General features: G+C 40.2%; 1 protein-coding gene across 1 annotated transcript in view; it reads left to right on the plus strand.

The window, feature by feature from the left end:
- The window catches only part of Mgam (maltase-glucoamylase), a 129,116-nt gene that overhangs the window by 21,129 nt on the left and 80,429 nt on the right, over nucleotides 1-27,558 (plus strand). Inside the window, exons 4-23 of the mRNA XM_029534874.1 lie at nucleotides 2,754-2,871; nucleotides 4,178-4,287; nucleotides 4,782-4,933; nucleotides 5,960-6,131; nucleotides 7,034-7,133; nucleotides 7,755-7,867; nucleotides 8,516-8,641; nucleotides 10,993-11,124; nucleotides 11,331-11,447; nucleotides 12,765-12,878; nucleotides 13,941-14,025; nucleotides 15,248-15,365; nucleotides 16,988-17,159; nucleotides 18,381-18,497; nucleotides 19,911-20,065; nucleotides 21,236-21,320; nucleotides 22,022-22,078; nucleotides 22,570-22,694; nucleotides 25,421-25,509; nucleotides 27,295-27,344. Coding sequence (XP_029390734.1) covers nucleotides 2,754-2,871; nucleotides 4,178-4,287; nucleotides 4,782-4,933; nucleotides 5,960-6,131; nucleotides 7,034-7,133; nucleotides 7,755-7,867; nucleotides 8,516-8,641; nucleotides 10,993-11,124; nucleotides 11,331-11,447; nucleotides 12,765-12,878; nucleotides 13,941-14,025; nucleotides 15,248-15,365; nucleotides 16,988-17,159; nucleotides 18,381-18,497; nucleotides 19,911-20,065; nucleotides 21,236-21,320; nucleotides 22,022-22,078; nucleotides 22,570-22,694; nucleotides 25,421-25,509; nucleotides 27,295-27,344 — 2,307 coding nt within the window. The remainder of the gene's footprint in view (nucleotides 1-2,753; nucleotides 2,872-4,177; nucleotides 4,288-4,781; nucleotides 4,934-5,959; nucleotides 6,132-7,033; nucleotides 7,134-7,754; nucleotides 7,868-8,515; nucleotides 8,642-10,992; nucleotides 11,125-11,330; nucleotides 11,448-12,764; nucleotides 12,879-13,940; nucleotides 14,026-15,247; nucleotides 15,366-16,987; nucleotides 17,160-18,380; nucleotides 18,498-19,910; nucleotides 20,066-21,235; nucleotides 21,321-22,021; nucleotides 22,079-22,569; nucleotides 22,695-25,420; nucleotides 25,510-27,294; nucleotides 27,345-27,558) is intronic.

Below are 27,558 nucleotides of genomic sequence, written 5' to 3' on the forward strand. Positions count from 1 at the left end.
AGCTATGGCCTAAATATACTCCCCAAGATTCCCTGTGCACAAAAAGCCTGCAGATGCTGAATGCCTTGAGTAAAATGGCATGCTATTCAGAAAGACTTCCATGTATCTTCCTTTATCCTATTATACTTATACTACTAGGCATTCTTAGATTGTTACAGTGACATATTCTTGGTAAAGAATTGTTAAGTTTTGTGCTTTGGGAGATAATGATAAGGAAAAGAGACAGTGTTAGGTTCAGATGCACTTGTTTAAAATATCTTGATCCAAGTTTAGTTAAGTTCTTGGATGGGAAAACTTGTGAGTATAGGAGACTGATTATATGTCTATCATAGAAAAAAGTAAAGTGTCCGCATTTTTAACCTACATGTTCTATCAGTTATTCAGGGGTGTATGTTTAAAATAATCCATTATGCTCTCTCTCAATTTCCAAGCACTTTTTTTTTGTTTGTTTGTTTTTTGTTTTTTGAGACAGGGTTTCTCTGTATAGCCCTGGCTGTCCTGGAACTCACTTTGTAGACCAGGCTGGCCTCGAACTCAGAAATCCGCCTGTCTCTGCCTCCCGAGTGCTGGGATTAAAGGTGTACGTCACCACACCTGGCCACTTTTTCCTTCTTTTCTTTGTAATCTGAAGTTAGATCTGAATGAGATTTGAAAGGAAACAACAAAATCTGCAATTGCTGATTCAAGTTTATGTAAGAGTAAAGTTTGTTCCCACAGCAAGAGAGGCTGCAGGTGCATGTAGACATCATTTTATTTTTCACTCTGAAAACAGATTGAGCATTCCTACTTCAGAAATCCAAGACCTGGAATGGTCCAAAATCTAAAAGGTTCTGAGTAGTGACATGATGCTGCAAGTCGGGAAACATTGTTCATGACATTTGGAAATGTGTTTTACAAGTGCTGGGGCTACTGTTGGGTAGTATAGTGCTTGCCTACCATGCAAGGAGTCCTAGGTTCAATGCCAGGACTGCGGAAAGGGCAAAGGATCCAATAAGTTTTTCACCTTCAGGTTATGTATATAAGCACAATGAAATTTGTGTTTAGAGTATTCTATTCTTAAAATATTTTATCATGTAAAAATAAATAATCCAAAAATCTGAGAAAAGCTTCTGAAATTCAAACCATTTCTTGTTCCAAGCCTTTTGGGTAAGGGATACTTAATTTGTATTGGCTATTAATACAAAATTTGCATTTGATTCAATGTAATCATTTGCATATAGCATCATTTTAACTATCCATCTGCAAGATGTTGGACATATTTTCATTAACAGATATCTAGTGATACTCAGAACATGGGGGTGAGGGGAAGAAACGGAGAGTTTTGGCTTTCATTTCTCTATTGCTAAGAAACCTTTGGCAGGAATTTCACATCTATAACTCTTTTCTCTGTGGACGTTGAGTTCGATATCTGTAAAGCAGCAGTGTGACAATTAATTTTAGTCATCTATTGCTATGAAACACCTTATCCCCAAAGATAATGGCTTAAAGGAACAAGTTGTATTTTCTCATGGTTTCTATATTGAAAATATGTCTGGCTTTGGTTTGGCTGGGTAATTCTACCTTTGAGATTCTCAGAAGCCACATTGAAGGTGTCTTCTGACATCACATTGACCCTTATAGCTTGTCATGGCTCCTGTCTATGGAGTGGTTATACTGAGAATTCCTGCATGGTTCCTTTCATGATGTAACAGTTTGCTTCTCCCATAGTAGGGACTCCAATGGAGAAACTGAAAGAGAATGAGCAAGGCCAAAGCTACCTTCTGTCTGTAGCACAGGCAGAAGTAGGGAGTATCATACAACTGTTTCCTATTAGTTGCAAGACACTAGTCTCAAGCCCACACATATGAGGACAGATTTCTTTGCACTGTTAGTGTTTACCCTGTGTGTTTCTCCTAATATAGGTGCATGAGGAAAGAAAATATACTCATGTTAGCTTCCATTTGACCCAGACATCAATTGTGGCATAGGCAGGCACATTCCTTAAGGCAAAATTTTACTCTATTTGGTTTGTTAAGGAAATATTACTTTCTGTCTTGTGGGGAGTTGAGATACTTGTCATGTGTGGAATATACATACATACATACAAATGTGTAATATATAGATTTAAAAGCATTCATCTTTGAGTCTAAAAAACTGTATGGCCTTTCCACCTAGTCCTGAAAGTTTCAACAAGACAGAATTGGGGATGCCTTTAGATATGATAGACCCAGGGGCACCTTTAAATATGATTTGTCTTGACTTCACACATCGACTTCTGCTGTTGCATTTGTACATTGAATATATTTAGTTCATACATAGAGATACCCAACAAATGCTGATACCCATGCACTCCATACATAAGTAAATAAACAGTAGATAAAGTCAAATCAAAATTGATTTGATTTGAAAGTGTCTGAGGAGAGTTGATTGAAAAGCCTTTTATACTTTGTCATCTTTACAATTCAAATGTATTTAATATATATGAGGCTCCATTTGCATTTTGGGATACTGGTGATGTAACTATATTATGGTTTGGAATTTTAAAATATCTTTACCAGCTTTTGTGTGTGAAGCATACATTGTGTTTCTTACACCATTTCATAAGAACACTGACAAGGAAAACTGTCGAAGTTCTGTCCCTTGGTATTCTGCCCAAGGTTTCATTTGTAAAAGTGAAGTTGTTGATCTCACAATCTCAAATGAACTGATTTATAGTTCCTAGAAGGTAATGTCTTAGGACTAAATGGAGCTGATCAGTCTAATCCCTGTTTCAGGCCACATGTGATGAGCGTGGCTGCTGCTGGGATCCTCAGGGATCCATCCGTGTTCCTTGCTATTACTCCAGGAACCATGGCTATAAAATGGAGAGTGATGCTGTAAACACAAATGCAGGTATGCTTAATGTAGAACCCTAGACCTGGAGGCTTGGCTCCTTCCTAGGAGACATCTGCAGCAGCGCATAGAGTACTGTCACACTGCCCATGTGACAAAGGTAGGCACTACTCTTATCAGTTATTAGATCTGGCATCGAGGAGTAATTACCCTCTGCCTTAGTAATTCAGAGATTGTGTTGTTTCTGGCTTCGCTTTTTTTTGGTATATATTTATTTCTTTTCTTTGTATATTTATTTTTTCTTTATTCCTCTCCCATATAAGATACATCCTGACCATAGCCTCTCTTCCCTACCCTCCTTCCAGCCCTTCCCTCGCCTGTTCTCTCCCCCAGATCCACTGTTCCTTCATTTCCATTCAGAAAAGAGCAGGCCTCCCAGTGATATCAACTGCACATGGCATCACAAGATGCGACAAGATTAGGCACAAACCCTCATATCAAGGCTGAAGGAGGCAACCCAGTAGGAGGAGAAAGCATCCTCCAGCAGGCACAAGTGTCAGAGACACTCCCACTCCCATTGTTAAGGTGTCCAACAAACACTTCAAATTAAACAGAGTCTGTATGCATAGATTTTGCCTCACTTTTATACATCTTCATGACTTCATGTAATTATCATGACCGTTTTTGTTCTCAAGTTTATTATTTTTAAAGTCTAGAATTTAAAGTTAATAATCCCTGAGATTCCCTATGACTTTATTCTGATGTTATTTATTTATTTATTTTTATGAAATGGAAAGAGTCACAACTTTATAAGCACGCTTCCGAAGTTACCTAGTTAATGTCTGTCTTCATGGGCTAATATTCTTCCCATCCCTAAGCAAAGGGCACCATGATGAGCCTTCTGGGGTGAGGGTGACAGTGGGTTCTACTGTGGAGAAGGCCCTAGAGTAGAGAAGAGGTGGGCTCTTGGAGGCTGCAATCTTCAATTATAGTTTAACTGAGGACATGACCTCAGTGTATAGGATGCTTTGGAATGTAGTGAGAGCATAACTGAGAAAAAAGAATTGTGGACATAAAGGTGTATGATCAACATGGGACACCCGATGAACAGGAAGCATTCAGATTAGTCCTTTGGGTTATGATTTTATCCAGTTCTTATAGAAAAGGGATGTAGAGCTTTGGATAAGGTATTAAGTTAGCTTCACGGTCCTATATGTGTATATAGGGCATATGTATCAATATATTCCCTTCTTTGAGAAACAAAAGTGATTCCCTGCCCCTTTGACCAAAAGTTTAATTTTATGTAGCCATTATTTGCAAATTTAGAGAACCAACTATGAAAATCTTTGTCTCCACTACATGTTAGGATTCACAGCCACACTGAAAAACTTACCTTCTGTGCCCGTGTTTGGAAACAGCATCGAAAATATCCTGCTTACAGCAGAGTACCAGACATCGAATCGCTTCCACTTTAAGGTTGGAGTTTGTTTTTAAAAACCTTTTATTTGGTCTCTTATGCCTTATAACTGTGGTTCACTCAAAGGAGAACATTTTGTAGTTATGTGATGCTGGTTTGTGTGTGTTCAATAGCTTCCGTTCTGTGCTGAAACGTCCTCAATACATACTGAATGTACAATGAGCTTTCAGTTTCCACTCATTTGTCATAGATGCCATGGGGATTATGGGAGGGAACAAGATGGTGCCACAGGTTTGAATTTTCTAGGGGTAATACATGTCTTCAGAATCATGATGTACATACATCTTCCTAAAGACTGATGTGTGCCCAACATATAAATGTATGAAGCTGGCAATGTAGCAATCACATTACTTTAGATACAATGTCAGTTTGATCACTGTCGAATTTCCAGTACCACCTGAGTAGGAAGCACTGGTGTTGGAAAGGCCACTGATGGTTTTGAAAGATAGGTCAGTTTTCATTAGGCTTTGTTTCTATTCTTGTCTCTGTGCAGTTGACTGACCAAACCAAGAACAGGTACGAAGTACCCCATGAACATGTGCAACCCTTCAGTGGAAATGCCCCTTCTTCCTTGAACTACAAAGTTGAGGTCTCCAAGGAGCCATTTAGCATCAAAGTCACCAGAAAAAGCAATAACCGTGTGCTGTAAGTTTTGGAAACTTGGGTACCTCCCTTATCCCAGGCCTCTGTCTGGTCCTGGAGATGTCCCCACTCCTCACCCCTGTCAGTTGCAGATTTCCATTCATTTTCATGGCCATCTAGCCATTTCTTTGTCCTTCCCCACACTTGATCCTGAACCCCTCATTTCCCTCTCCATCCCCCTTCATCCCAATTCCCTCTTTCCATCTGCCTCTTATGATTATTTTATTTCCCCTTCTAAGTGATATTCAAACTTCCTTACTTGGGCCTTCTCTCTTGTTTAGTTTCTTTGGCTCTGTGGAATATAACATGTTGTCTGTGTTTTATGGCTAATGTTCACTTTTAAGTAAGTACATACCATGCATGTCTGTTTGGGACTGGGCTCCCTCACTCAGGATGATATCCTCACGTTCCATCCACTTGCTTGTAGCAGATGTGCAGCTTGGCCTTCATATGGGTCCTGAACAAAAGCTGTTGCTCATATATGGGCTATATTCTATTAGCCGGGATGCTTTGTCTGGCCTCAGTGGGAGAGGAAGCACCTAGCCTTGCAGAAACTTAAAGTGCCAGGGTGGGAGCATATCATGGGGGGGGGGTAGTAGGAAGATGATAAGGGGAAGTGTGTAAACTGCTGATCTTACTTTGCGCCAAGCGCAGGTGCATGATTGTGAATCTCTCTCTGTGAATAGTCCTCTTTATTTTTACTTCCTTCTGTCTGCACATTTTTCTTTTCCCTTCTGTCTGTCTACCTAATCACATGAGTATCAATCAAGTCTTATTTAGGGTCTATGATCACTTGAATACAGTGCTCTGGTTGTATAGTAATGTGTTGAAGGAACAAGTAAGGGATGTACCACAGTGATACCTGGCCTGGAGATGTTTCCTCTTTTGGTGTCTATGGGGACCTGTCAGAGGAAGGCTTGGAGAGGGAGTATTGTGTTGGAGAGCTGTGGAGAGCACTTGTCTGTGGAGAGTACTGAGTCTTTCTCTCCATACTTCTCACTCATGTCTGTGTTTACCTCACATGTTTAGGTTTGACTCAGGTATTGGGCCCCTCCTCTTCTCTGACCAGTTCCTGCAGTTCTCTACCCACTTGCCAAGTGCTAATGTATATGGTCTGGGTGAACATGTGCACCAGCAGTACCGACATGATATGAATTGGAAGACCTGGCCCATGTTTTCCAGAGACACAACCCCAAATGAGGTAAGCTTTCAGGCTTCTTTCCTCTGAATTTCACAACCCTAATCTCGAGGGTCACATAGTATAGTTGTTTAGAGTGGAAATCTAGAATGAGGCTGTTTTGCTTTGGAGATCTTGTACTTATCAACTATATGATTCTGGGCAAGTTGTTATCTCTTTGAGTGTTCAATTCCACATCTATTGGGGTTCTACAATTGGGGTAATTACATATGCTTAGCTAGCTAGTTCAGGAGGTGTGAAGCTTAAAAGTGGGGTTCATATATTCTCCTTGAAGCTGGTGATAAGGGTTAAATGACTAAAAGATGTAAAGTATCCAGAAGAATAAATGTCACATAGAACATGTTCAATACATTTCCCATTGAAATCAAATTAAGAGCCCATGGTAAACTGTTTTTCAGGTAGCAGAGACAGCATCTTATCCTCACCCTGTCTCACTTAACCACATGCTTGCTGCCCAAAAACACATCAGAAAAGTGGAAAATGTGTTGAGAGAACAGTTTATGTAGAGCAGCTGGGGATGATGACCTAATCTGGAGCTTTAGACCTTTGCTGGCCAGGGGGTAAAGCATAAACAACACCAAGGAGCAGTGTGGACTTTCAGACCCTTTAGGGCTCTGTATGGTGGTTATTTATATTAAAGCTCAGTAGACCACCTGCAGATAAGGTTAAACTGGGATCAGGAAGGCCTCTTTGAGAAGAGAGAGTCTATGAACTATAGTTTCAGAATTCTCATCTTTTCATATTTTAACCAAGTCAAGATCTCCGTATTCATACTAGAATTGTCACGTGTTAACATCCTCTTCTAAACAGAGATCTGAACTCATGAAGCTTATTGGCTTCTTCATTGAACATCATGTGATATTTAGGCTAATTGTAAATGTTTATGTTTCAACTGCCCTCTACAGGATGGAACTAACTTGTATGGTGTGCAGACGTTCTTCCTGTGCCTTGAAGATAACAGTGGACTGTCCTTCGGGGTGTTCCTGATGAACAGCAATGCCATGGGTAAAGGACAAAGGAATGGTCTCAAACAAACAAGCACAGGATGTATCAACGCCCCTGTCACAGCACTGTGTTTACATGAGTGAATCCATTTTGCAGCCTTTAAAGCAGAGCTTTGGGATGGCTGTGTTCTCTAGCTTTACACCGTTACCTTGCTGCCTAATGGGATCCATGTGCAAAATGGTTCTTCTTGCTTCTCAGCTACTAAATCTGATTGCTTACATTGGCATATTTGCTGTTACAAAAAATTAGGATAACTCTTCCTGTAATCTACTGTAAGATGGGTTCTTGAGCATGATCCCTCCTTAGTCCTACATTAAGTGATCTTGACTGGCAGATCTAGTACAGTCACCACAAGGGAAGAAAAGATGGATCAACACTTTGCAGGGTTAGTGATAGGCAGAGGAGGTTTAGAATTGTTGGCTTAGATCAGTGCTATTCAAAGATATGGTTCACAGAGTACCTTATGTCCACATAAGACGAACATAGCCATTGAGAGTAAGCATTGATTTAGCATCCAAAGGTCTGCATAAACATTTTTTGTAATTAATATGCTCTTTTGTAGAAATACCATTTAATAGAATAACTCTTAAATTTTATTTTCTTCTATTTTAATCTTTTAAGAGGTTACCCTTCAGCCTACCCCTGCAATCACATACCGCATCACTGGGGGAATTCTGGACTTCTATGTGTTCTTGGGGAACACACCTGAGCAAGTTGTTCAGGAATATCTAGAGGTAAACATGAAATCATGGTTATGACTAAGGGAATCCTATGTAGCAAATATTTAAGAGATGTAAGCTTAAACAAACATGTTGACTAGATACACCTGAGCTGATACATTTAAGACATAGGACAGGTTTCATCTGTGGAATGGAAATTTCTTTATAAAGTTTTTATATTATAAAAAATGTGAAAGGATATAAAGATACCCCAAATGTGGCCATACTCTTATGGGGGGTGTGTGTGCAAGTTGATTAACATTATAACATTAGTGAATCAATACACTGGAAAATTGAATATATTTTGTGCCTCAAACCAATGCATAAAAAGGCTTTGTTTTTAAATGCATTGTGCTGATGAGATGATTTAATTGGCACATTGCTAGCTGCATGAGCATGAAGACCTGCGGTCAGCTCTGCAGCACTTACATAAAAGGCTGTGCACCTGTCTCTGGGGTGACAAGAGCCAGGGGGATCCTTGGGGTGAGCTCACTAGCCATTAATACAGTGGGGCCAATCAGTGATTCCACGTTCCACGTGAGAGAGATCTGATCTTAAAATGAAAGAGCAACTAAGGATGATATGCTTCATAGACCTCTGTTCCCCACATGCTCCCCCACCCAGCACATGCATGCTAACTTCCATTTCACATATTTATTTTAGCTCATTGGACGGCCAGCTCTGCCTTCATACTGGACACTTGGGTTTCAGCTCAGCCGGTATGACTATAAAAGCCTAGATAATATGAAAGCGGTTGTGGAGAGAAACCGTGCAGCACAACTCCCTTATGTAAGTAAGCTTGGATGTAGTTTCCTGAAATCCAAGGAGGGAAGAACAGAAAAACCTCTGCCTTCCCCAGACTTTCTCTTTGAGGTTTCTTTTTTCTTCTATTTTGGGTAATTAAAATGAATATTTATGCATTTAGACTACTAGAGAATTTGTCAGGTCAATAACTTGCTTTCAAAAATGGGAGTTTCTTTCAGTGGGAAATGGTGCTTACAGACCAACAAGCTAGAGGAGGCAGCAGCCTTTTTTCTGACCATGTGTCCTATTAGTTCCCTTTTCTTTTTTTGCTTATGGTGGTCATTGCATTTTCATAGAACTAAACTTGGAGCTCTCAAGTTAATTCCCTCTTCAGCTCAGGTTTTAGCTTATGCTTCTCCATGAAGTTTTATTGATATATATATATATATATATATATATATATATATATATATATATATATATATATGTGTAATATATATGTAATACATTATTATATATGTATATGTCTATATGTGTATACACATACACACACACATATATATATGTATATGTCTATATGTGTATACACATACACACACACATATATATATGTATATATATATTCATATATATATGTGTGTGTGTGTATGTGTGTGTGTGTGTTGGGTTGTTTTGGCTCAAAAAATCATATTAGAGGCTGACTATAAAGGTGATATGCAGTTACTCCAAGATCCTGGTATAAGCTTGATTCTCAGATTTTGTGTCAGGTAACACCTAATTCAGATCAACTATCTCCCTGTACCTTACAGTTTAATACATTTTAACACATATTTTGTGGGAATATTGAAGAGATGGGATATTTCTAGATTACAGAGAGTTAGGCAACACACACACACACACACACACACACACACACACACACACACACACACCATGCACGTGGATACACTAATACAAATTGGATCAGACCCAAGTTATCTACATTGGCCCCTTTTCTCACGTGTAAGAAACTGAAGCTAAATTAGGAAAGTAGTTTGATTTTAGCCACTTACGTAGCTTGTTTGTGGTAGGATTCATAGTTAAATTGTTTTACAAAATCAAGCGACAAGGTTGAAGTGCGTTTGTTTCACACTTGTCCTTTGACTGCAGTTCATTAGTTAGTGAACAGGATTTGTCTTCCTGCATACTGTGATCATTTTGTATCTGAAGTAGAACTGCAGTAGATATTTTGGAATTGGGGAAGAAACTGTGAAAAAATATAATGTAAAAGAAGTGAGACTGAGAAATCAGGATGACTAGAAGAAGTCTGTAATTAGAGTTGTGTAAGACATTTGGGTGAATGACTCAAGGATGCTTTGGCCAAAGATTTGGCTGACTGGCCTCTTGTCTTCTAGCCCTCAGGACCTAATGCCTTTGGGGGTGAGAAGGAATAACAGACAGAAACAGTGGAAGCAGAACTAAATTAAGGAAAATTAAGTACAGCTAACACAGTAATGAGAATGCCAAGTGTCTTCTGTATTTATTTCCAAGTCCCATCTATGTAGCTGTAGATAACAGAAGGAGCAGGACTGCCAGTTCAGATCTCTAGCACTGTGGCTGCTTTCTGCTCTGAATGGTTCTTCTTACATACAGGCAGACATTTCCTTCCTGGGTAATTCAGGAGATGGAGGAATAGGATTTACAGTTGCACAGTGGTGTAAGGTGTGAAAGGAACTACTGAAATAATCCAGAGTCACATATGGCTGCCCAGTCTTAGAAGTTCAATAAAGCAAAGAGTACATGTTGTACTTAAATGTTTGTGCTTTGAGTGACTAATTTTGAGTATTCCTATTATAGTGGAGGCTCTAATGGGAAATTAGGTACCAGGAAGGTATAGAAAGAGAAAATTAAAAAAAAATATATCTCTAGAGTAATCCTGTTCTCTTTTCCTCTTCATGTCCTGGTCACAGACATAGTCTAAACTTTGTTTGGGTGTCAGTATTTTCATATAAAACTAGGAAAAAAAAATAAATGCCAATAAGTTGTAGTAGTGATTTAAAAAACCCAAACCAGTTATTGGGATAGTGAATGAAGAAGAAGGGAAAAGAGATATTCCCTTCCTTTCTTTATCTTGGGCATAGGGTAAGTTTTATCTTGATAGCACTAGTGATTTGTCAGAAATTGTGCAGTTGATTTGATTGCCAGGGTGGGCTTGAGCCTTAGGGAAATAATGAAGCCATTCATTTCTTAAACCAATCTGGAAAAAAAGTGCATTTGGATAACACAGACTGATAATGCTGCATTTAGATTCCAGCACAGCAGTTGGCTTTTATCTTGAATATTAAAGGTCATAATTTGTTGGTTTCTTTAACGGGTATATGTATAATGCAAAATTGTGGATGCCTGTATTCTTTCAGGATGTTCAACATGCTGATATTGATTATATGGATCAGAAGAAGGACTTCACTTATGACCCAGTGAACTTTAAAGGCTTCCCAGAGTTTGTTAAGGAGCTGCACAATAATGGGCAGAAACTTGTTATCATTTTGGTATGTGCTTCATTTTTCCTTCCAAAATCAGGTGTTTGTTCATTCTTTTCATCATGTGCCCTTCTTCCTCTTTGGCATCCAAAGAAATGAAAATATTTTAGTGCCTTCACTGGTTATATTTAAATGTGGTTATTTTTTGGTGACTTTTTAAAAGTCCAGCCTTTAACTTAAAGTAAGTTTTTTCATTATGTTTTCTCTTTTCTTAGGATCCAGCTATTTCCAACAACTCTCTTTCAAGTAATCCCTATGGCCCATATGACAGGGGTTCAGCAATGAAAATCTGGGTCAATAGTTCTGATGGCATCAATGCAGTCCTTGGAAAGGTAACAGTAGAGAAGCAGTGGCTCTGGCCCTGGCCCTGGCCCTGGCCCTGGCTCTGGCTGGGTTTGAGTGTGTTTGGATAAGCGTGTGGTTTTTTGGTGCATATTCGAAGGGCTTGAGCATACGGAGGATAAATTTTTCTTTGTGTTTTCATACCCAAGTGCCTACCATCTACCCTAGCTCTTACATGCTTTTCTTGGCCAGATCCCATTAAATGGCAACTCACAGAGTCCACCTCCTCACTCTGAGCCCTCGTGTCACTACACTCCCTCTTCTCACATTGCTTTACTGACATTGCTTAGTAAGTGCCACTAGTTACTTCCTACTATATAAATCCAATGGATATGGGCCATGCCACTCAACTCAGTTTTTTGTCAAAATTAATATTCTTACCACTTTAAAAATATTTTACTGTTTTCTTATTCATGAAGGTATTATCATCTGTTTTATTTTAATCTCGTTGCCCACCCTTCATAGTATAGTGTCTAAAGTAATTGGATAGAGAAAGAATAGAGAAATGCAACTAATGTTAGAATCTATAGATTGTAATTGGTCAATTGAAATTCATACATAACATCTCCATTTTCAATTAGACTTGAAAGTAGAGGAAGCTACGTGGAAGTATGAACCAGAGTTGGAGACTAGCAGACTAAACAATACTTTTATCCTTGGATTTGTTCATTTAAATAGTCAATCAACATTTTAAAAATTAATTTTCTTGGGTGGCTTTTCATTTCCCCTGAGAGTGATTGATTCTCTAAGAGAGTTTATACTGAGAAGACTTGTGGCTTCCATGGTCACAGTAGGAATTCCTATGTGCCAGCTCCTTGCCGGCAGGTCCAGGTGAGAGGAGAGGGGTCCCTGTCCTGGTCCCACTGCCAGGGTCTCTCTGGGGTTGAGCAGGATGCTGAGTGTTGACCCCAAAAGAAACACACTGAGCATGAAGTCTTGTGGAAGCAGGAACTTTATGGCATCAGCCTCTCACTTATATAAGTTTGCAACATAGGGAGGGGGATTTTTGGTGGGGTAAGATGACATAGGAGGTGGGGAAGGGTGACAGAGGGTATGGAGTGACTGACAGGGCCAACGGCAAAGTTCTACATCAGCAACGACAGGGCAGAGGCAGGGCCAAACAGGTCTTGGTGAGTCATCCCGATACGGAAGTGACTGAGACTTGTCTTGAAACTTGAGCCACGCTTGGGTTTGTCCTCAAGGCCCAAGCCAGGGCCAAAATGAGGCCCAACACCTATGTAAAGTTCTTTGCTTATTTGACACTCCTTTAATGAATTATCTGTGTTTTCGATTTTTGTGTCTCACAGGTCTGGCCTGGAACAACTGTGTTTCCTGATTACACCAGTCCCAACTGTGCTGTTTGGTGGACAAAAGAATTTGAGCTTTTCCACAATGTGGTGGAGTTTGATGGAATTTGGATTGTGAGTTTTAAGACTTTTATACATAGAGACATTAAGAGTGTGTAACTCTGGCTATGTCTTTGAGCCATGTAGTATACCAAAAATAAAAACAAGGGTCCCACATTCCCTTCTATTGTCATAAAGTACCCGAACTGTTCAATTTTCAGTTTGAGGCTTTTTAAAATTTTGACATGATGACAGACTAATCAGAACCAAAGCACACAGACACACAGACACACAGACACACAGACACACAGCACACAGACACACAGCACACAGACACACAGACACACAGCACACAGACACACAGCACACAGACACACAGCACACAGACACACAGATACACAGACACACAGACACACAGACACACAGCACACAGACACACAGCACACAGACACACAGCACACAGACACACAGCACACAGACACACAGCACACAGACACACAGCACACAGACACACAGACACACAGCACACAGACACACAGACACACAGCACCTTCTGGCTGTGTTAAGGAGTAATATCTCATAAATCAAATGAAAATGAATGTAACACAGGCTAACATTAACAAATGTTAAATAAAACTTGAGCCTACAGTTGAAAATTTTCAATTTATAAAAGAACTGTAGAAGAGTCATACAATACAATCAGCTAAAAAGATAACAGCAAAACTGTAAAAATATAGTACCCAAAGATGGGTACACTGTCCCCCTTTCTATGTATATATTTATATTTATATATGTACCTACATGGAGGTAGATTCACAGTTCTATTTAAGCACATAGACACTACAGGTTGAACTATATGACAGCAAGTAAACTGAAACTTTTGGTAATATATTTGGGAATTGTTTACTTTTAGTAAGTCTAAATATGTATCCTTTCAAAGTTATCCTAAGAACTTATTCTGTGAAATTTTCAGTGGGTAGAGAAGACAAGAATATCTATTTCTACCATATCTATGGGGTACTCTTAAAAATATGTAATCTAATTTTTCTGAATTCTCCAAAAAAAAAAAAGAATAACACTAGTATTATAAACATGGCATCCTACTTCGCCTAAGAGCTTTTGTTTACTGTCTGGCAGGATATGAACGAAGTCTCCAACTTTGTTGATGGTTCACTTTCTGGATGTTCCCAAAACAACTTGAATTATCCCCCATTCACACCAAGTAAGTCATTGTGGTCAGCTTAATTGACATGCCACAGTGTGTGTGGTAGACCTGAACCATTGGACAAGGGAGTTTGAACATAATCTTTACAGGGAAAGGAAAATATGGGCTCTCCATACAGAAAACTAACAGAGTCACAATATACTGTACAGGGTTCTCTAGAGAGGCATAAATTCTCAATGGGTAGTCTGGTCCTTCTATGCCAAGTCCAGGCCATTGTAGGGATAAGTGCCAAGTACAAATGATGCTGGTTTCAGAGGCTAGTTGTTAGTTAGTGCCACTCTCAAGATGAACCTCACAGGTTAGGGCTTACAACAGACACCATGAAGGTAGTCTTGATCTTTAGGTGAGGGATATTGCTTGTGTTGTTCACAGCTGGAAGGGCTGGCATGAGCTATAGTCAAATATTGTCAGACCTCTGAGGGTATGTAGTGACGTCATAGTGTTAATTGTAGTTTGAAGAAAGACACAGAACCAAGAAGAAAATTGTATTTTCATTAAGAATGGAACAAAACTTCAAGGATTACAATAGCCATGGTCATTTTAATCTGATGGTAAACTAGGGACTTGAGGCAGATGTAGGTGAGAATTAAATCTTGAAGACATGTGATGAGAGGCTAAACAAACAGTTCTCACTTAGTTCTTTCAATGATAGAAGCTATTTATAGTTTTGTTAGGAGCTTTAGGATTGTCAACTGGTTTTTTAAAGTATTAATTTTACATTTGAACATAGAATGGGTTTCATAAAATAGGTCATAAGTAAATAAATTACTAAGGAGATATTTTTAATAAATAGAACACACAGTCCATTTCTGTATGTGGGGACCACGTGGTACAGGAGGAGAAGAGAGCCTAGGAATGAAACTCTAGGGATCTCTCAATGCAATATTTGAAACCAGATGTTAAATTACATTCTCACCCAACACTTCAAATTTTGAGTCACATCTGAAAAAAGCCTCAGATGGAAATTCCAGTTGAATTAGATCATCTTGTTCACCTCTGAGGACCAAGGGTGTATGGATGTCACAATGCATTTTTGTATGAGAAAATTACACCGATTAGATGACCTCCTCATGATAAGGACACAGCATGTCTGTTTTTCAGATGGCCAATATAAAGGCCTGCCCAGTGCAGCCATCTTTGTAGGTTGTACTGTCATTAAGAAGTAAGAAATTGGCATGTAAGGTTTTCTCTGACTGGTTATTTGTTGTCATTTTTGCAGAAGTCCTGGATGGGTACTTGTTCTCTAAGACTCTCTGCATGGATGCCGTTCAGCACTGGGGGAAGCAGTATGATGTCCACAATCTATATGGCTACTCCATGGCCATTGCCACAGCGAAGTGAGTTCATTATTATTATGAACTTATATGCGATTTAATTATTGATTAGTTAGAGGCTTGGTGACTCACATGTAGTCTTTATTTATTTATTTTGATTTATTTATTAGATATTTTCTATATTTACATTTCAAATGCTATCCCTAAAGTTCCCTATATCCTCCTCCCGCCCCTGCTCCCCTACCCACCCACTCCCACTTCTTGGCCCTGGCATTCCCCTGTGCTGGGTCATCGGCCATCATTGGGAAGAAAGGCCCCTTGGTCTTGCAAACTTCATATGTAGTCTTTTTAAAAAGTCTAATAAGAGATAAACTGGGGGCAGGGTGACAGTCCTGGGCAGATGGTTCCATAGCTAAGGAAATATGCCGCTCTCCTAGAGGGCTTTTATCTCCCCCCTGACCCCCCGCAATCACGCTGGGTGGCTCACAACTGCCTGTATGTCCAGTTTCATGTAATCAGACTCCCTCTTCTGGTCCACTCTGGCACCTGCACATAACGTGCATATATCCAATGTAAACAGGCACACACACACACACACACACACACACACACACTTAAAGCTGTCACAAATATTTTAAAAATAAGGTTATCATTACTGATGAAAAACTGGCATTTAGAGAATAAGAAATCCAACATGTATTTGCAGAATATATAAGAAAGTGAGATAACAAATGAGTAAATGAGTGAATAGAAAATCAGAAGAAAACTATTAAGAAATCTATCCAAGGTCAAGTATCTACAATACTGTAAGCATTATTTAGGCTTTTCTCTTTATGCATTCTGTGTTCCTACGTATTGTGAAGTAAAGGATATAGATGGCTAAGTAAATTGTAGATGTCTATGGGCATTGTGGTTTTAGGTTGGACCCACAGCCTTCTACTGTGTGAATTTAGATTCTATAATGATAAAAATGTTATGAGAATTTTTCATTTTACTGTAACATTGAGAACAAGAAACAAGGACAAGAGCACATCTGTTAATTAACAAAGTAACAGGTTTAATTTTAGCCATTTTTGAGACAAATGGAAAAGTTCCACAGTCTTGTTTTTTCAGTGCAGGAGATATGAACCCAGGACTTTAACTGCTAGACAAGTGCTCTAACATTGAGCCACAAAGCCTGCCATGCACAGGTTTTTAGTAGTGTGTACACATGCAGACCTTTAACTAAAAATTGTTGTATGCATTTAGTTACAAAATACACACATTTATGTTTAATCTTAAAACATTTTCTTATGAAAATTGTTATCAAAGTATTTTCTACATATAACTTTCAAAAGTAATGTTGATAAGTCCACTTTTGCTTTATTTGGTCTTGTGATAGAAAGACTAATGTAGTTTTTACTTAGGTTATGTTTCTCTTCTGTTTTATGGAATTCACATACCTCTAGTTCTCAGTACTTTCAAGGCTGTTTTTGAAGTGGTAGGAAATTATGAGTCTAATAGCCTATATAAAACAAAGCTAAACTAAATATGAATACATGCCATGACACATTCTTCTAACAGTCTAACAGTTTTTGGAGAAAAGGAATGAAGGAGAATGAGATGTTTGTTTTTTACTATTCTTGCCATTGTTGTTCTGAGACCATCTGAGCTCCCCACTGACCCCTAAATCCATCCATTCCCAGAGCCGTGAATACCGTGTTCCCAGACAAGAGAAGCTTCATCCTAACACGTTCTACCTTTGCTGGTTCTGGCAAATTTGCAGCCCACTGGTTAGGAGATAACAGCGCCACCTGGAAGGACCTTCAGTGGTCCATCCCAGGCATGCTTGAGTTCAACCTCTTCGGTATCCCAATGGTGAGTTCCTTTCCCAAGCTCTCTTATGACTCCCAGTCCCCACACAGCTTCCTTCTGACAAGTTTTCATTCTATAAAGCCCAATATGACCTAGGGCTTTAACATCAATCTTCATCACTGTCACTGTAGTTCTGATACCATAGCCTCATTTTCTGAGCTGCCTGATGCAAATAGAAAATGCAACCCAGATAGCTCCTGAAATATTCTTCTTAAGCGCCTGACACAAAAAGTGCACTAGTTCTTTAGTCTATGCATACATATACAGAAGACATCTATGTAACTAATTAGATGCATGTACACATGGAACACAACTATGTAACCAATCGGATGTACACATACATGGAACAGATCTATATAACTAATCAGATGCATGCATACACGGAACACACCATGTATGTAACTAGTTCCCAGATGAACAAACAATCCTATAACACATGATAGGCTTTGCAGTGCTTGGTCAAATTCACCAGATACATTTATTGAGTGCTTAATGTGTACAAGATTGCTAAATGAAGTATGGGTGGCACACAAGAACAGAATATAGAGGCACACAAACAAACAAATAATTATGGCAATCCAGGATAAAAATCAATAAAAATCCATAGGAATGCACATATTAAGCATTGTGAGAGAGTCTGAGAAGGATATTTATTAATTTGATATGATTATAAGGGACAGAATGAGTCCGGGGAGGTCAAAAGACTCCATAGAAAAGATGGTGCTTAAGTTGAACCAGGGAACCAGAGAGAAGCTCATTTTAAGAGCATAGAATAATCTCAAGCAAAAGGAACTTAAAGGAGATGGTAGATGTGCCTTTAAGATCAGAGTGGAAAACTAGAGCAGGAGGTTATCTGCAAAGGTAGATTGCTGCCGGGTTTAAAGATTTGCTAGAAGAGATAGCGAGGAAACTGTGGAGAGTTTGGTGAAGTGAGTGACATGATCCGAGTCGGGCTTCAGAGAAGGATGTGGCCCAATATTATTGCTATTAGCAACGACTCTCCATAGAAACTATGGTGTTCCATTTGTTTAATAAAACGAGACACCACAGCAGGAAAGGAGTCATTTAACAGTAATGTGGGCCTGGGCTAAGTGCTGATTCTGCCCCCATCACATTAGCCTTCTTGGTAAAAGCTTTGAACAAAGTTTGGTTAAGACGTCCCTGATAGAAAGCAACAGACGGGGGTGGGAGTGTCATAAACACGCTGTCCATGTGTCATTATAGGTAGGGGCTGATATATGTGGCTTTGCCCTGGACACATATGAGGAGCTCTGCAGGCGCTGGATGCAGCTGGGGGCATTTTATCCATTTTCTCGGAATCACAATGGCCAAGGTTACAAGGTAATTCAGCTGGGAAGTATAATCAAAGTACATCGGTATGCATTACAACTGGACCTGTTTGTATTCCCACCATGAAATCTGTTGAGCCAGCTTTAGAATATACTGCTGATTTGGGACCCACTTGCCATGAATGAGGACTTGTTGATCATAGAATGTCCCAATGTCCCAGTTTCTCACTTATTGCTGTCATTGGGACAAGTTTAATTTTTCAAAAAAAATAGTTACTGGTTGGTCATTTTTGTTTGAATGACTTTCTTGGGTCTAGAATCTGGAGGCACTTATTTAAATAATGATGTTAAGAGTCACTCTGATGCTGCTCGAGCATGTCCCAGCACTTGGGAGGCAGAGGCAGATGGATTTCCGGATTCAAGGCCACCCTGAACTACAGTGAGAATTCTACGACAGCTAGGGCTACACAGAGAAACTATGTCTTGAAAAACCAGAAACCAGACCAAACCAAACCAACAGAAACCAACCAACCAACCAACCAACAAAACCAGTCAATTCTTAAGCAAAGGATTAAGAGTTCCCAATTGAGCCTGGATGCAGTGACACAGATCTATAATCCTAGCTATCAGGGAGGTAGTGGCCGGAGGATCAGGAGTTCAAGACTAGCCTGTGCTACCTCGCACACTTGTTTTAAAAATTCATAAATGAGAAATACAAATAAATACCTTGCTGTGGAGGATAACTTAATTACATGAGTATTTAATTAGTATTTAATATTTAATAAATAATTAAAATAATTAGCTGCTGAGTCAGCAGCTGGCACACAGCTTGCCCTTTACAAGGCCGCTGGAGGGAAGTGTCACAGAATAGAAGGTTAGTTAGGTGCGAGGAAGCTGACAGGGGCTATCACATCGGTAAAACAAAAATGGAAACCTCAGCAAGGTAAAAATAAAAACCGTAAATGATGAGACATCATTGGCTCTGTGGGTAAGAGCACTGACTGCTCTTCCGAAGGTCCTGAGTTCAAATCCCAGCAACCACATGGTGGCTCACAACCACCTGTAATGAGATCTGACACCCTCTTCTGGTGCATCTGAATAAAAAAAAAAGTTTTAAAAAAAACCTCTATGCAATCTTCCTACATTGCTCATTTTTGTAATGAGAATGAAGATGGGGAAACGTTTTCAAAATGATTTAACTAAGGCTTAATTAGTTAGTAATGCCTCCTAACTGGGGAGTTCTAACATGTGTGATTGAGATAGGGTGAGTTCTGAGTGGCGAGGCAGCTTATTTGGTATCATGGCTCAGTTCTCCAGCTGTGTCACTCAGAGACAAAGGAAAACTGTGGCCCCAGATTGTGCAGCGTTAAACGCTGGGTCGTGCTGCATCGTCTCTGAAATCATTCTTGGTGTGCACAGCTTTTCCATAGTCATCCCACAACTGCAAACTCTTCTTTTCTTGTAGGACCAGGATCCTGCCTCTTTTGGAAATAGCTCGGTGTTGTTGGATTCGTCTAGGCACTACCTTAACATCCGCTACACTCTGCTGCCTTACCTCTATACTCTTTTCTACAGAGCACACAGTCGGGGAGACACTGTAGCTAGGCCTCTTCTGCATGAGTAAGTTCTAATAATATTCTGTTAATGCAAACTGGGGGTTGTTGACTGTGTCAGAATATCAGAGTAAAGTATAAAACTATCCAAGCAAGGTATTCACGAGTGTGTGTGTGTGTATGTATGTATGTATGTACATACACTGTAGATAAGTTCCAAGGCTTTGCATATTCTGCGCAAAAAATCTACCACTTACCTACCTCTTGCAACTATTTTTAGTTTAACTTGAAAGGTCTTAAACCGAGGCTCTGTACTATGTATATGTGCTATGATGCTAGGATTCTGTTGAGTCTCTAGGAATAAGACTGTAATTTGTAAGTACATATCTCAGACTTGATCCTGAGAATTCCATTATTCTTATTAGCTAGCCAGTTGGAATCTCTGATTTAACTCAGCGGCAGTTTCTTGGGGACATTTCCTTTGCAAAATAACTCATTTATGTGTTGTAGATGTGAACCTTAGACATGCACACACACTCATGATCACTTTTGGGGTAAAATTTTCACCTCCTGGAATCTCTTGTTTAAAAGTAGATATTTTAAAATTGAAAACTGAAAAATTTGTATATTCCGGTATTTTTTTTTTTTTTTGATCTGATGCAGTTCTTTACTTTTGCTGTACTTGTGGGAGGGAATAAGACCAAGAATTGAACTTCGAGCCTTGCACATAGTCTGCAAGTACTCTGCCACTGAGCTAAATGCCAATACTTTTTTTAACACTTTTAGTTTTGAGACAGGATCTGTTAAATCTCTTAGGTGGGCCTATAACTTTCACTGGATCTCAGGCAGGACTTGAAGCTGTGATCATTCTGACATCCACATATCTGGGAATGCTGGCATCGAGCTGCTAGCTCCAGCCACAGATCTTTTTGGACAATAAGCTGGTCATAAAATTTGTAGGTTATCTTATGTAGATTTCAATGGGAGATACACCAAACATAGTGAAGCCTGGGATCTGCCTAGGATAGATTCTGGAATAGGAATTTCTGTGTCACCTAGGGGACGAGCAGGGAGGTGTATGGGCTGCGGCCAGAGATCTTCATGGGGTGGAGGGAGGTGGAGCAGACAGTGAGGATTGTGGGTGTTTACCAGGTAGCCTATTTGCTTTGGTTAGATTGTGGGGGAGACTTCAGGAGCACTGAGTTACCTTTCTGTGACCTACCTCTTTGATATCTAGGTTCTATGACGACAACAATACTTGGGGCATAGACCGGCAATTTCTTTGGGGACCAGGTCTCCTCATCACTCCTGTTCTGGATCAGGCAAGTGTTCTAATGGGGGCAGGCGGGCATCCTCTGTCTCTGTCCCTGCTCATTGCCCCCTCTATTACAAACTCACTGCTGATATCTGTGGTTGGGTCAATGGGGAAGAACATCCAGGAGCGTTTTGTAGTAGCATATATGATAGGCGTTTTCTTCCTTGGAGGACTCTTTTTCTAGGTAAGTTCTCAGTGCAAAGTGACTTTGATTTGGGAATGAGCTTGTGGCTCATCGGGTCATTATAAGTAACTATTATGGCTCTGAGATGAGAAGCCACGATGAAGCAGAGGCCAGCACTCACTCGAAAGTCGAAGTTTTCAGAGTAGATGATCTTTGCCAGGTAGGAGGGAATGCAGGCTTCTTAACTTCAAGAGGAGGAATTATAACTACATCTAGCCGATGAAGCACAGAGAGAATTAAATGAGACAGTTCACAGAAAGCTGGAATTGTCCCCACAGTCCATTTCATCTTCATTTTTGTTGTTTCTAATTACAATCCAGCCCAATTGTGCCCCCTCCCACCATCCAGATCGACATGTTATAGTTTCTCTTATCTGTACTAGAGAAAACGGCATAGTTCAGCAACGGGCAGGGAGAGGCTGTCTGTTTTCCAAATATGGCTGGGAAGTCCCTGCCCTATACTAAGACATCCTTATGACATCAGAGGCTAAGTCTTGAGGATAATTTTTTTAAATTTAATTTTAGGGTGCAGAGAAAGTGAAAGCATATGTGCCTAATGCCACCTGGTACGACTATGAAACCGTAAGTAGCTGGAACTGTTCTTAAACTCAAGGCAGCAGCTGCATAGAGAGAGTGACTCTCTAGAGCTAGGGACCCCACCATTCATGCGTGGAGGAGTACTTTTGCAGTGCTTTCTATAAGCTCACAGCATAGCTTTGGAAGAGAAAGTCTGTCACTTTAACACTTCATTCAACAAGAATATAAAGACTCAAAGCCTGGCTCAGGAGCAAGCATTAGAGGGCCTCGTGGACGATTTGAGCTTGGCTTGAAACCAGGTGATTAGCTCAGAAGTATCAGTTCTCTTAACATGCATCAAATAGGCTCTGCACTGCAAACAAGTTTTACAAACCCTGAGCTGACCTACATTTTAGCCTTCTTTTGTTTGATTGTCTGCATAGAGAGTAATTCTGCTAAATCCTGCTAAGTAGAAGAAGATAGCACTGTAGGGAGCTCAGTGTGACGGAGTCCACATACTATGAAGCCAATGTGTTTGGTTTATCTGCCTGCCTCAGGGAGAGCAACTGACATGGAGAAAGCAAAGCATTGAGATAGAACTTCCTGGAGACAAGATTGGACTTCACCTTCGAGGGGGCTACATCTTCCCCACACAACAGCCCGCCACAACCACAGAAGCCAGGTACAGCATGGGACTCTCGAAGTGGGCACAGGGCCGACCAAGGACAACATTTCTGGGATAGTCTGCTCTAGACTGTGGGGTTGGGGTTGACGGGTGCTGGAGTGGAATGTGTCTCTTTGGATTTCACATGACCTTTTCCCAGAAGCCTATAACCTCCCCCAACCCCTCTGTATGTGTCAGAACACACTGACAGAATGCTCAGTCCTCTTGGTTTCCACGTTCAGCACTGGCACTGAAAATTTCATTTCTTTGGAAGACTACATTCTGGGGAAACCTGGTTAGAGGATTACCTACTTGCCTTCACCCACATATATGTCTGTTGGTGGTTCCCTGTCTTGGCCCATGAATTCCCATGTCTAGATTTGGATCCACTGTCTATCTTTTTAAAACCTTCACCTTCCTTCCCATTCCTTCCACTAAACTCTTTCCTTCCTGTGACAAATGAAAAGTGTAAGCTTAACAGCTGAAGTGTCACTTATACTTGCTGGGAGAGGGAAAATCAGTTTTCTCCAATAGAGTCCACTGGGTCAACCACTCCAGAACAGGCTTCCACTTTAGGAGTAGCTGACTGACATATGATAGACTCCAGGTTTTGTTTGTTGTTGTTATTTGTTTCTTTTGTTTATTTTTTTGTGAATTTTTGTATATGCTTTTACAGTGTGGTAGTCATTTTTCTCTTTTTTGGATGTGGCTTTACTTTTATTTATTTATCTTTTGCTTTTGCTTTTTTGTATTGGGTTTTTGTTTGCTTTTTGAGAAAGAACTTAGAGTTGGGTCAGTGGTGGGGGAAAATCTGGAAAGATGTGGGGGAGGGAAAGAATATGATCAAAATATATTTAAAATGTAACAAATTTAAAATTGTATAATAATAATATATCCCCTTACCAATGTCACAGATCTCTACTCATCATTGACTTTAGTTGTGGACTCCATCTGCATTCCGCTAAAGAGCTGCATGTTTCTGTCATGTGTCTCTGAAACTGTTCCCTTATTTGATTTATTTGTTTTTCATTTTTCTATTTATCTATTTATTTATTTACTCATTTTAAATCTTGATCTGCTTTCCTTCCTAGTCTCCCTGTCACAGAATTCTTCTCCCATGCCTCCTCCCCTTCTCCTCTGAGAGGGCGGTCCCCCTAGGTATCCTCCCACCCCGGCACATCAAGTCTCTGCCAGACTCATCTTCTCCCACTGCAGCCAGGCAAGGCAGCCCAGTTTGGGGAAAAGATTCCACAGATAGGCAACAGCTTTAGAGACAATCCCTGTTGTTGGGGGACCCACATGAAGACTGACTGCTCATCTGCTACAAGAAATGCAGGGACAAAGAGACTGAGGGAATGGCCAGCCAATAGCATGCCCAACCCATGGGCAAGCACTAATCCCTGACATGATTAATGATCTGCTGTTATGCTTCTAGATAGGAACCTAGCATAACTGTCCTGAGAGGCTCCACCTAGCAGCAGACTGAAACAGATGCAGAGACCCACAGTCTAACACTGGGCAGAGCTTGGAGACTCTTAGGGAAGAGTTAGGAGAAGGATTGAGAGTCTTCTAGTAGATAGGAGCTTCATAGGAAGACCATCGGAGTCAACTAACTTGGACCCTTGGGTCCTCTTAGAGTCTGAGCAACTAACCAAAGAACATACACTGGCTGGAATGAGGCCCCTGACTCATATGTACATGTGCAGCTCATTTGATTTCAATATGCTTGAATTCTTAGAATTCTGGAAATCAGTGTTTCCCATTGACTTTCATTTATTATCCTAAAACTTCAAATGATTGGCTTTTTGGGAAAATAAATACAAAGATTTCTGTTTTCTTTTTCTCTAATTGTTCAATACCAGGCTGTCTTGCATGTTGCTACTGGATTTCCTAAAATAAAAAACAAACAAACATGGACCTGGCTTGAGCTCCCGACTGGAAGGGTAGAGTGTTTAGAAACAATGCTGCCTTGAGCAGCAGTTTTCCTGGAGTTCTTTCAGCACACAGGCCAGCCCTGACAGAGCAGGCTACTCTAGTCTCCAGCAGTCATCCCTCTTGATGCATTTCGGCTTCTCACCCATTGTGCTTACCAAAAGGCTATGCATATTTGAAAAATGCATTTTCACTGAGCTGCATCCACTCCCCACTTCCAACTGCTTTCTCAAAGGCTAGAGCCAGGCGTTATCTCCAGCTCTCCAGCAGAGTGCTTGCTATCACTTTCAAACTCCTGGTGATCTATGTTTGTCTCACAAGACAAAATAACAAGTAATCAAATAAGGAAAGTGGCTGTTCTATATACGATCCTATTGTATAATTTTGCTTTATCAGAAAAACTGTTTTATGATGGAAAAGTGTGTCTTCTTCATAGCAATCAACACTTCTCCTTGATCATGAACTCTAAATGCCCAACCATAGCGCTATTGAGGATTTCTTCCTCTTCTGATAATCTATCTGTCTTCTAAATGATATTTTCAGCCAGAAGTTTTTTTATTGTACCTATTGATTTTGGCTTCATACTCCTGCCTCCTTCATATGTGTTTATGGCTGTGCTTTAGGGTATTTCCATCCCATGGGAAGTATTAGTACTAGAGAGAGAAGCAACTGCCAATCCTGTCTTTGTATCAGAAGGAACGCAGCACCGGCTGCTAGCGGTAACTTTTACCAGTTGAAACATGGTGCAAATGTCTGTCACAATCCTTTGAGCTCTAAGGATTTGTGTTTTGTGTGAATCTGTTCCCCAACAGCCGGAAGAATCCTCTTGGTCTTATTGTTGCCCTGGATGAGAACAAAGAAGCAAGAGGAGAGCTGTTCTGGGATGATGGGGAGTCGAAGGGTGAGTGCCTTGAGGGGGAGCGGCCATTGCAGACCTGCACCAGACTCTGTCCCTTTATTCCTGTTGGTCATCCAGCTGTGGATGAAATCTCACCAGGCACCCTAGCAGCAGCAGCAGCAGCAGCAGCAGCAGCAGCAGCAGCATCCCAGAGAAAACATTTGCTTCTGGTTGTACTGGTCAGAGGCCTTGATGGATGAACCACAGATAGAGAGAGAACATGGCTTTGTCTTTGTCTCTGTATCTCCCTTTCTGAATTCTCTCTTTGTCAGTAATGATTAACAGTCTCTCACTTCATTTTTACAAAACAGATTTACACGACTGCTCTTGTAATTCACCTTCACTGTAAATTTCTTCCCCCCCAAGTCCATGTGGGGGTGGGGTTGGGAACTGTTGATGATATGAAATGCACACCCATGTTGGGGAGGCAGCAAGCACAGCACACACATTTCTGATAATGAGCACTTATCAGTAACATGTTCTTTCTCCCCCTCCCCTCTCCTCCCCTCCCCCTCCCCTCCCCTCCCTCTCCCCTCCCTCTCCCTTTCCCTTCTCTTTCTTCCTTGTCTCCAATGCACTAGCAATTCTTATGACACTTACCGGGGAAAGAGTCCAATAAGATTGTGAGCACAGCAAAGGACTCCTTGGGAGCACAGCAAAGGATCTTTTCTCAGTTATAGTATTAAAGAAAAGACAACACACAGCCGCACAGACTCTGCACGTATAGGCATCGTGCACTGGTTACCATAATGTCCATTGATGCCATTAGCACTAATGGAAATACTGGCTCTCCAAAATTTGTTCTTGTTATGGTTCGTAGTCTTTGAACAGCTTTTCCTAATTTACCCTTTGACCTGCACCTGAAAAAAGTACTGTTCTGGCCTCTATATCAGTTCAATTATTTAGCTCTTTTAAAAACTGAGACCATGCATATTGCTTCTCTTTATCGTCTCACTTACTTACATCTAGTATAATATGATCCAGATTCACTTTCGTTCTCAAAGTTCAGGGCTTTACTATAAAAGACTACTCCATTGTGTATGTGCACTGTAATTCTTCATTCACTTTTCTTCTGATACATATGTTGGTTGTTTTACCAGTTTAGGTATTGTGAAAAAATGGTCAATGGACTTAACAGGAAACTCTTAGGTGGAAATATAGGAGAAGGCTTTTCTAATTTTGGGCATAGTGTTGCGATTTTAAATATGACATGAACAAATGCCACAAATCATAAAATAGATGTATGTAGCCATTATGGAGCATTGCGTAGACACTTCTTCACATGTTGAAAATACAACTGCTACAAGAAGTCCCAGATACTTGTCACCACATAGTCACTGTGGCATCATCTAGCAAAGATCCAGAAGTAAGCCAAGTGTCTGGTGGATGAAAAAGAAAGAAGTATGATGCGCAGACAGGTTGAAGGGCTCCACGAGGAATCAGTTTTATTTTTTAATTTAATATTATTTATTTTTTTAAAACCTATTCACTTTATGTCCTACTCACTGCCCCCTCCCAGTCATCCCCCACAATACTTCCCCAATCTCTGACTCTCATCTGAGTGGGTAGGGCCCCTGGCTATCTCCCCACCCTGGCACTTCAAGTCTTTGCAGGCATAGGCTCATCCTCTGCCACTGAGGCCAGACAAGGCAGCCCAGCTAGAAGAACATAGGCCATGTACAGGAAAAAGCTTTTAGGTTAGGCCCCATGAGGAATTAGTTTTAAGGAGAAAGTGAACCTTGTCTTCTGTGGACACCAGGACAGTCTGACATCTCTCTCTTCTTTCAGACACTGTGGCCAAAAACATTTACCTTTTCACTGAATTTTCTGTCACTCAAGTGAGTAGCATATTTTTTTTTGTGAATATTGTGTGGGATTTGCCTGAAAATGACTATATATGTTATGTATTTATAATTCAATTATCAATATTTACCATGGGTAAATAATTGCTATTTATGACTTAATTCATAACAATTATATCAGCTTTGTTATCAATAAGAGGCAATAGTAAGAAGGAAGCAAATCAGCTATTATTGTAAGGGACAGTTCTTT

The sequence above is a fragment of the Mus pahari genome, chromosome 2, assembly GCF_900095145.1.
Source record: "Mus pahari chromosome 2, PAHARI_EIJ_v1.1, whole genome shotgun sequence".
NCBI classification, from domain to species: Eukaryota; Metazoa; Chordata; class Mammalia; order Rodentia; family Muridae; genus Mus; species Mus pahari.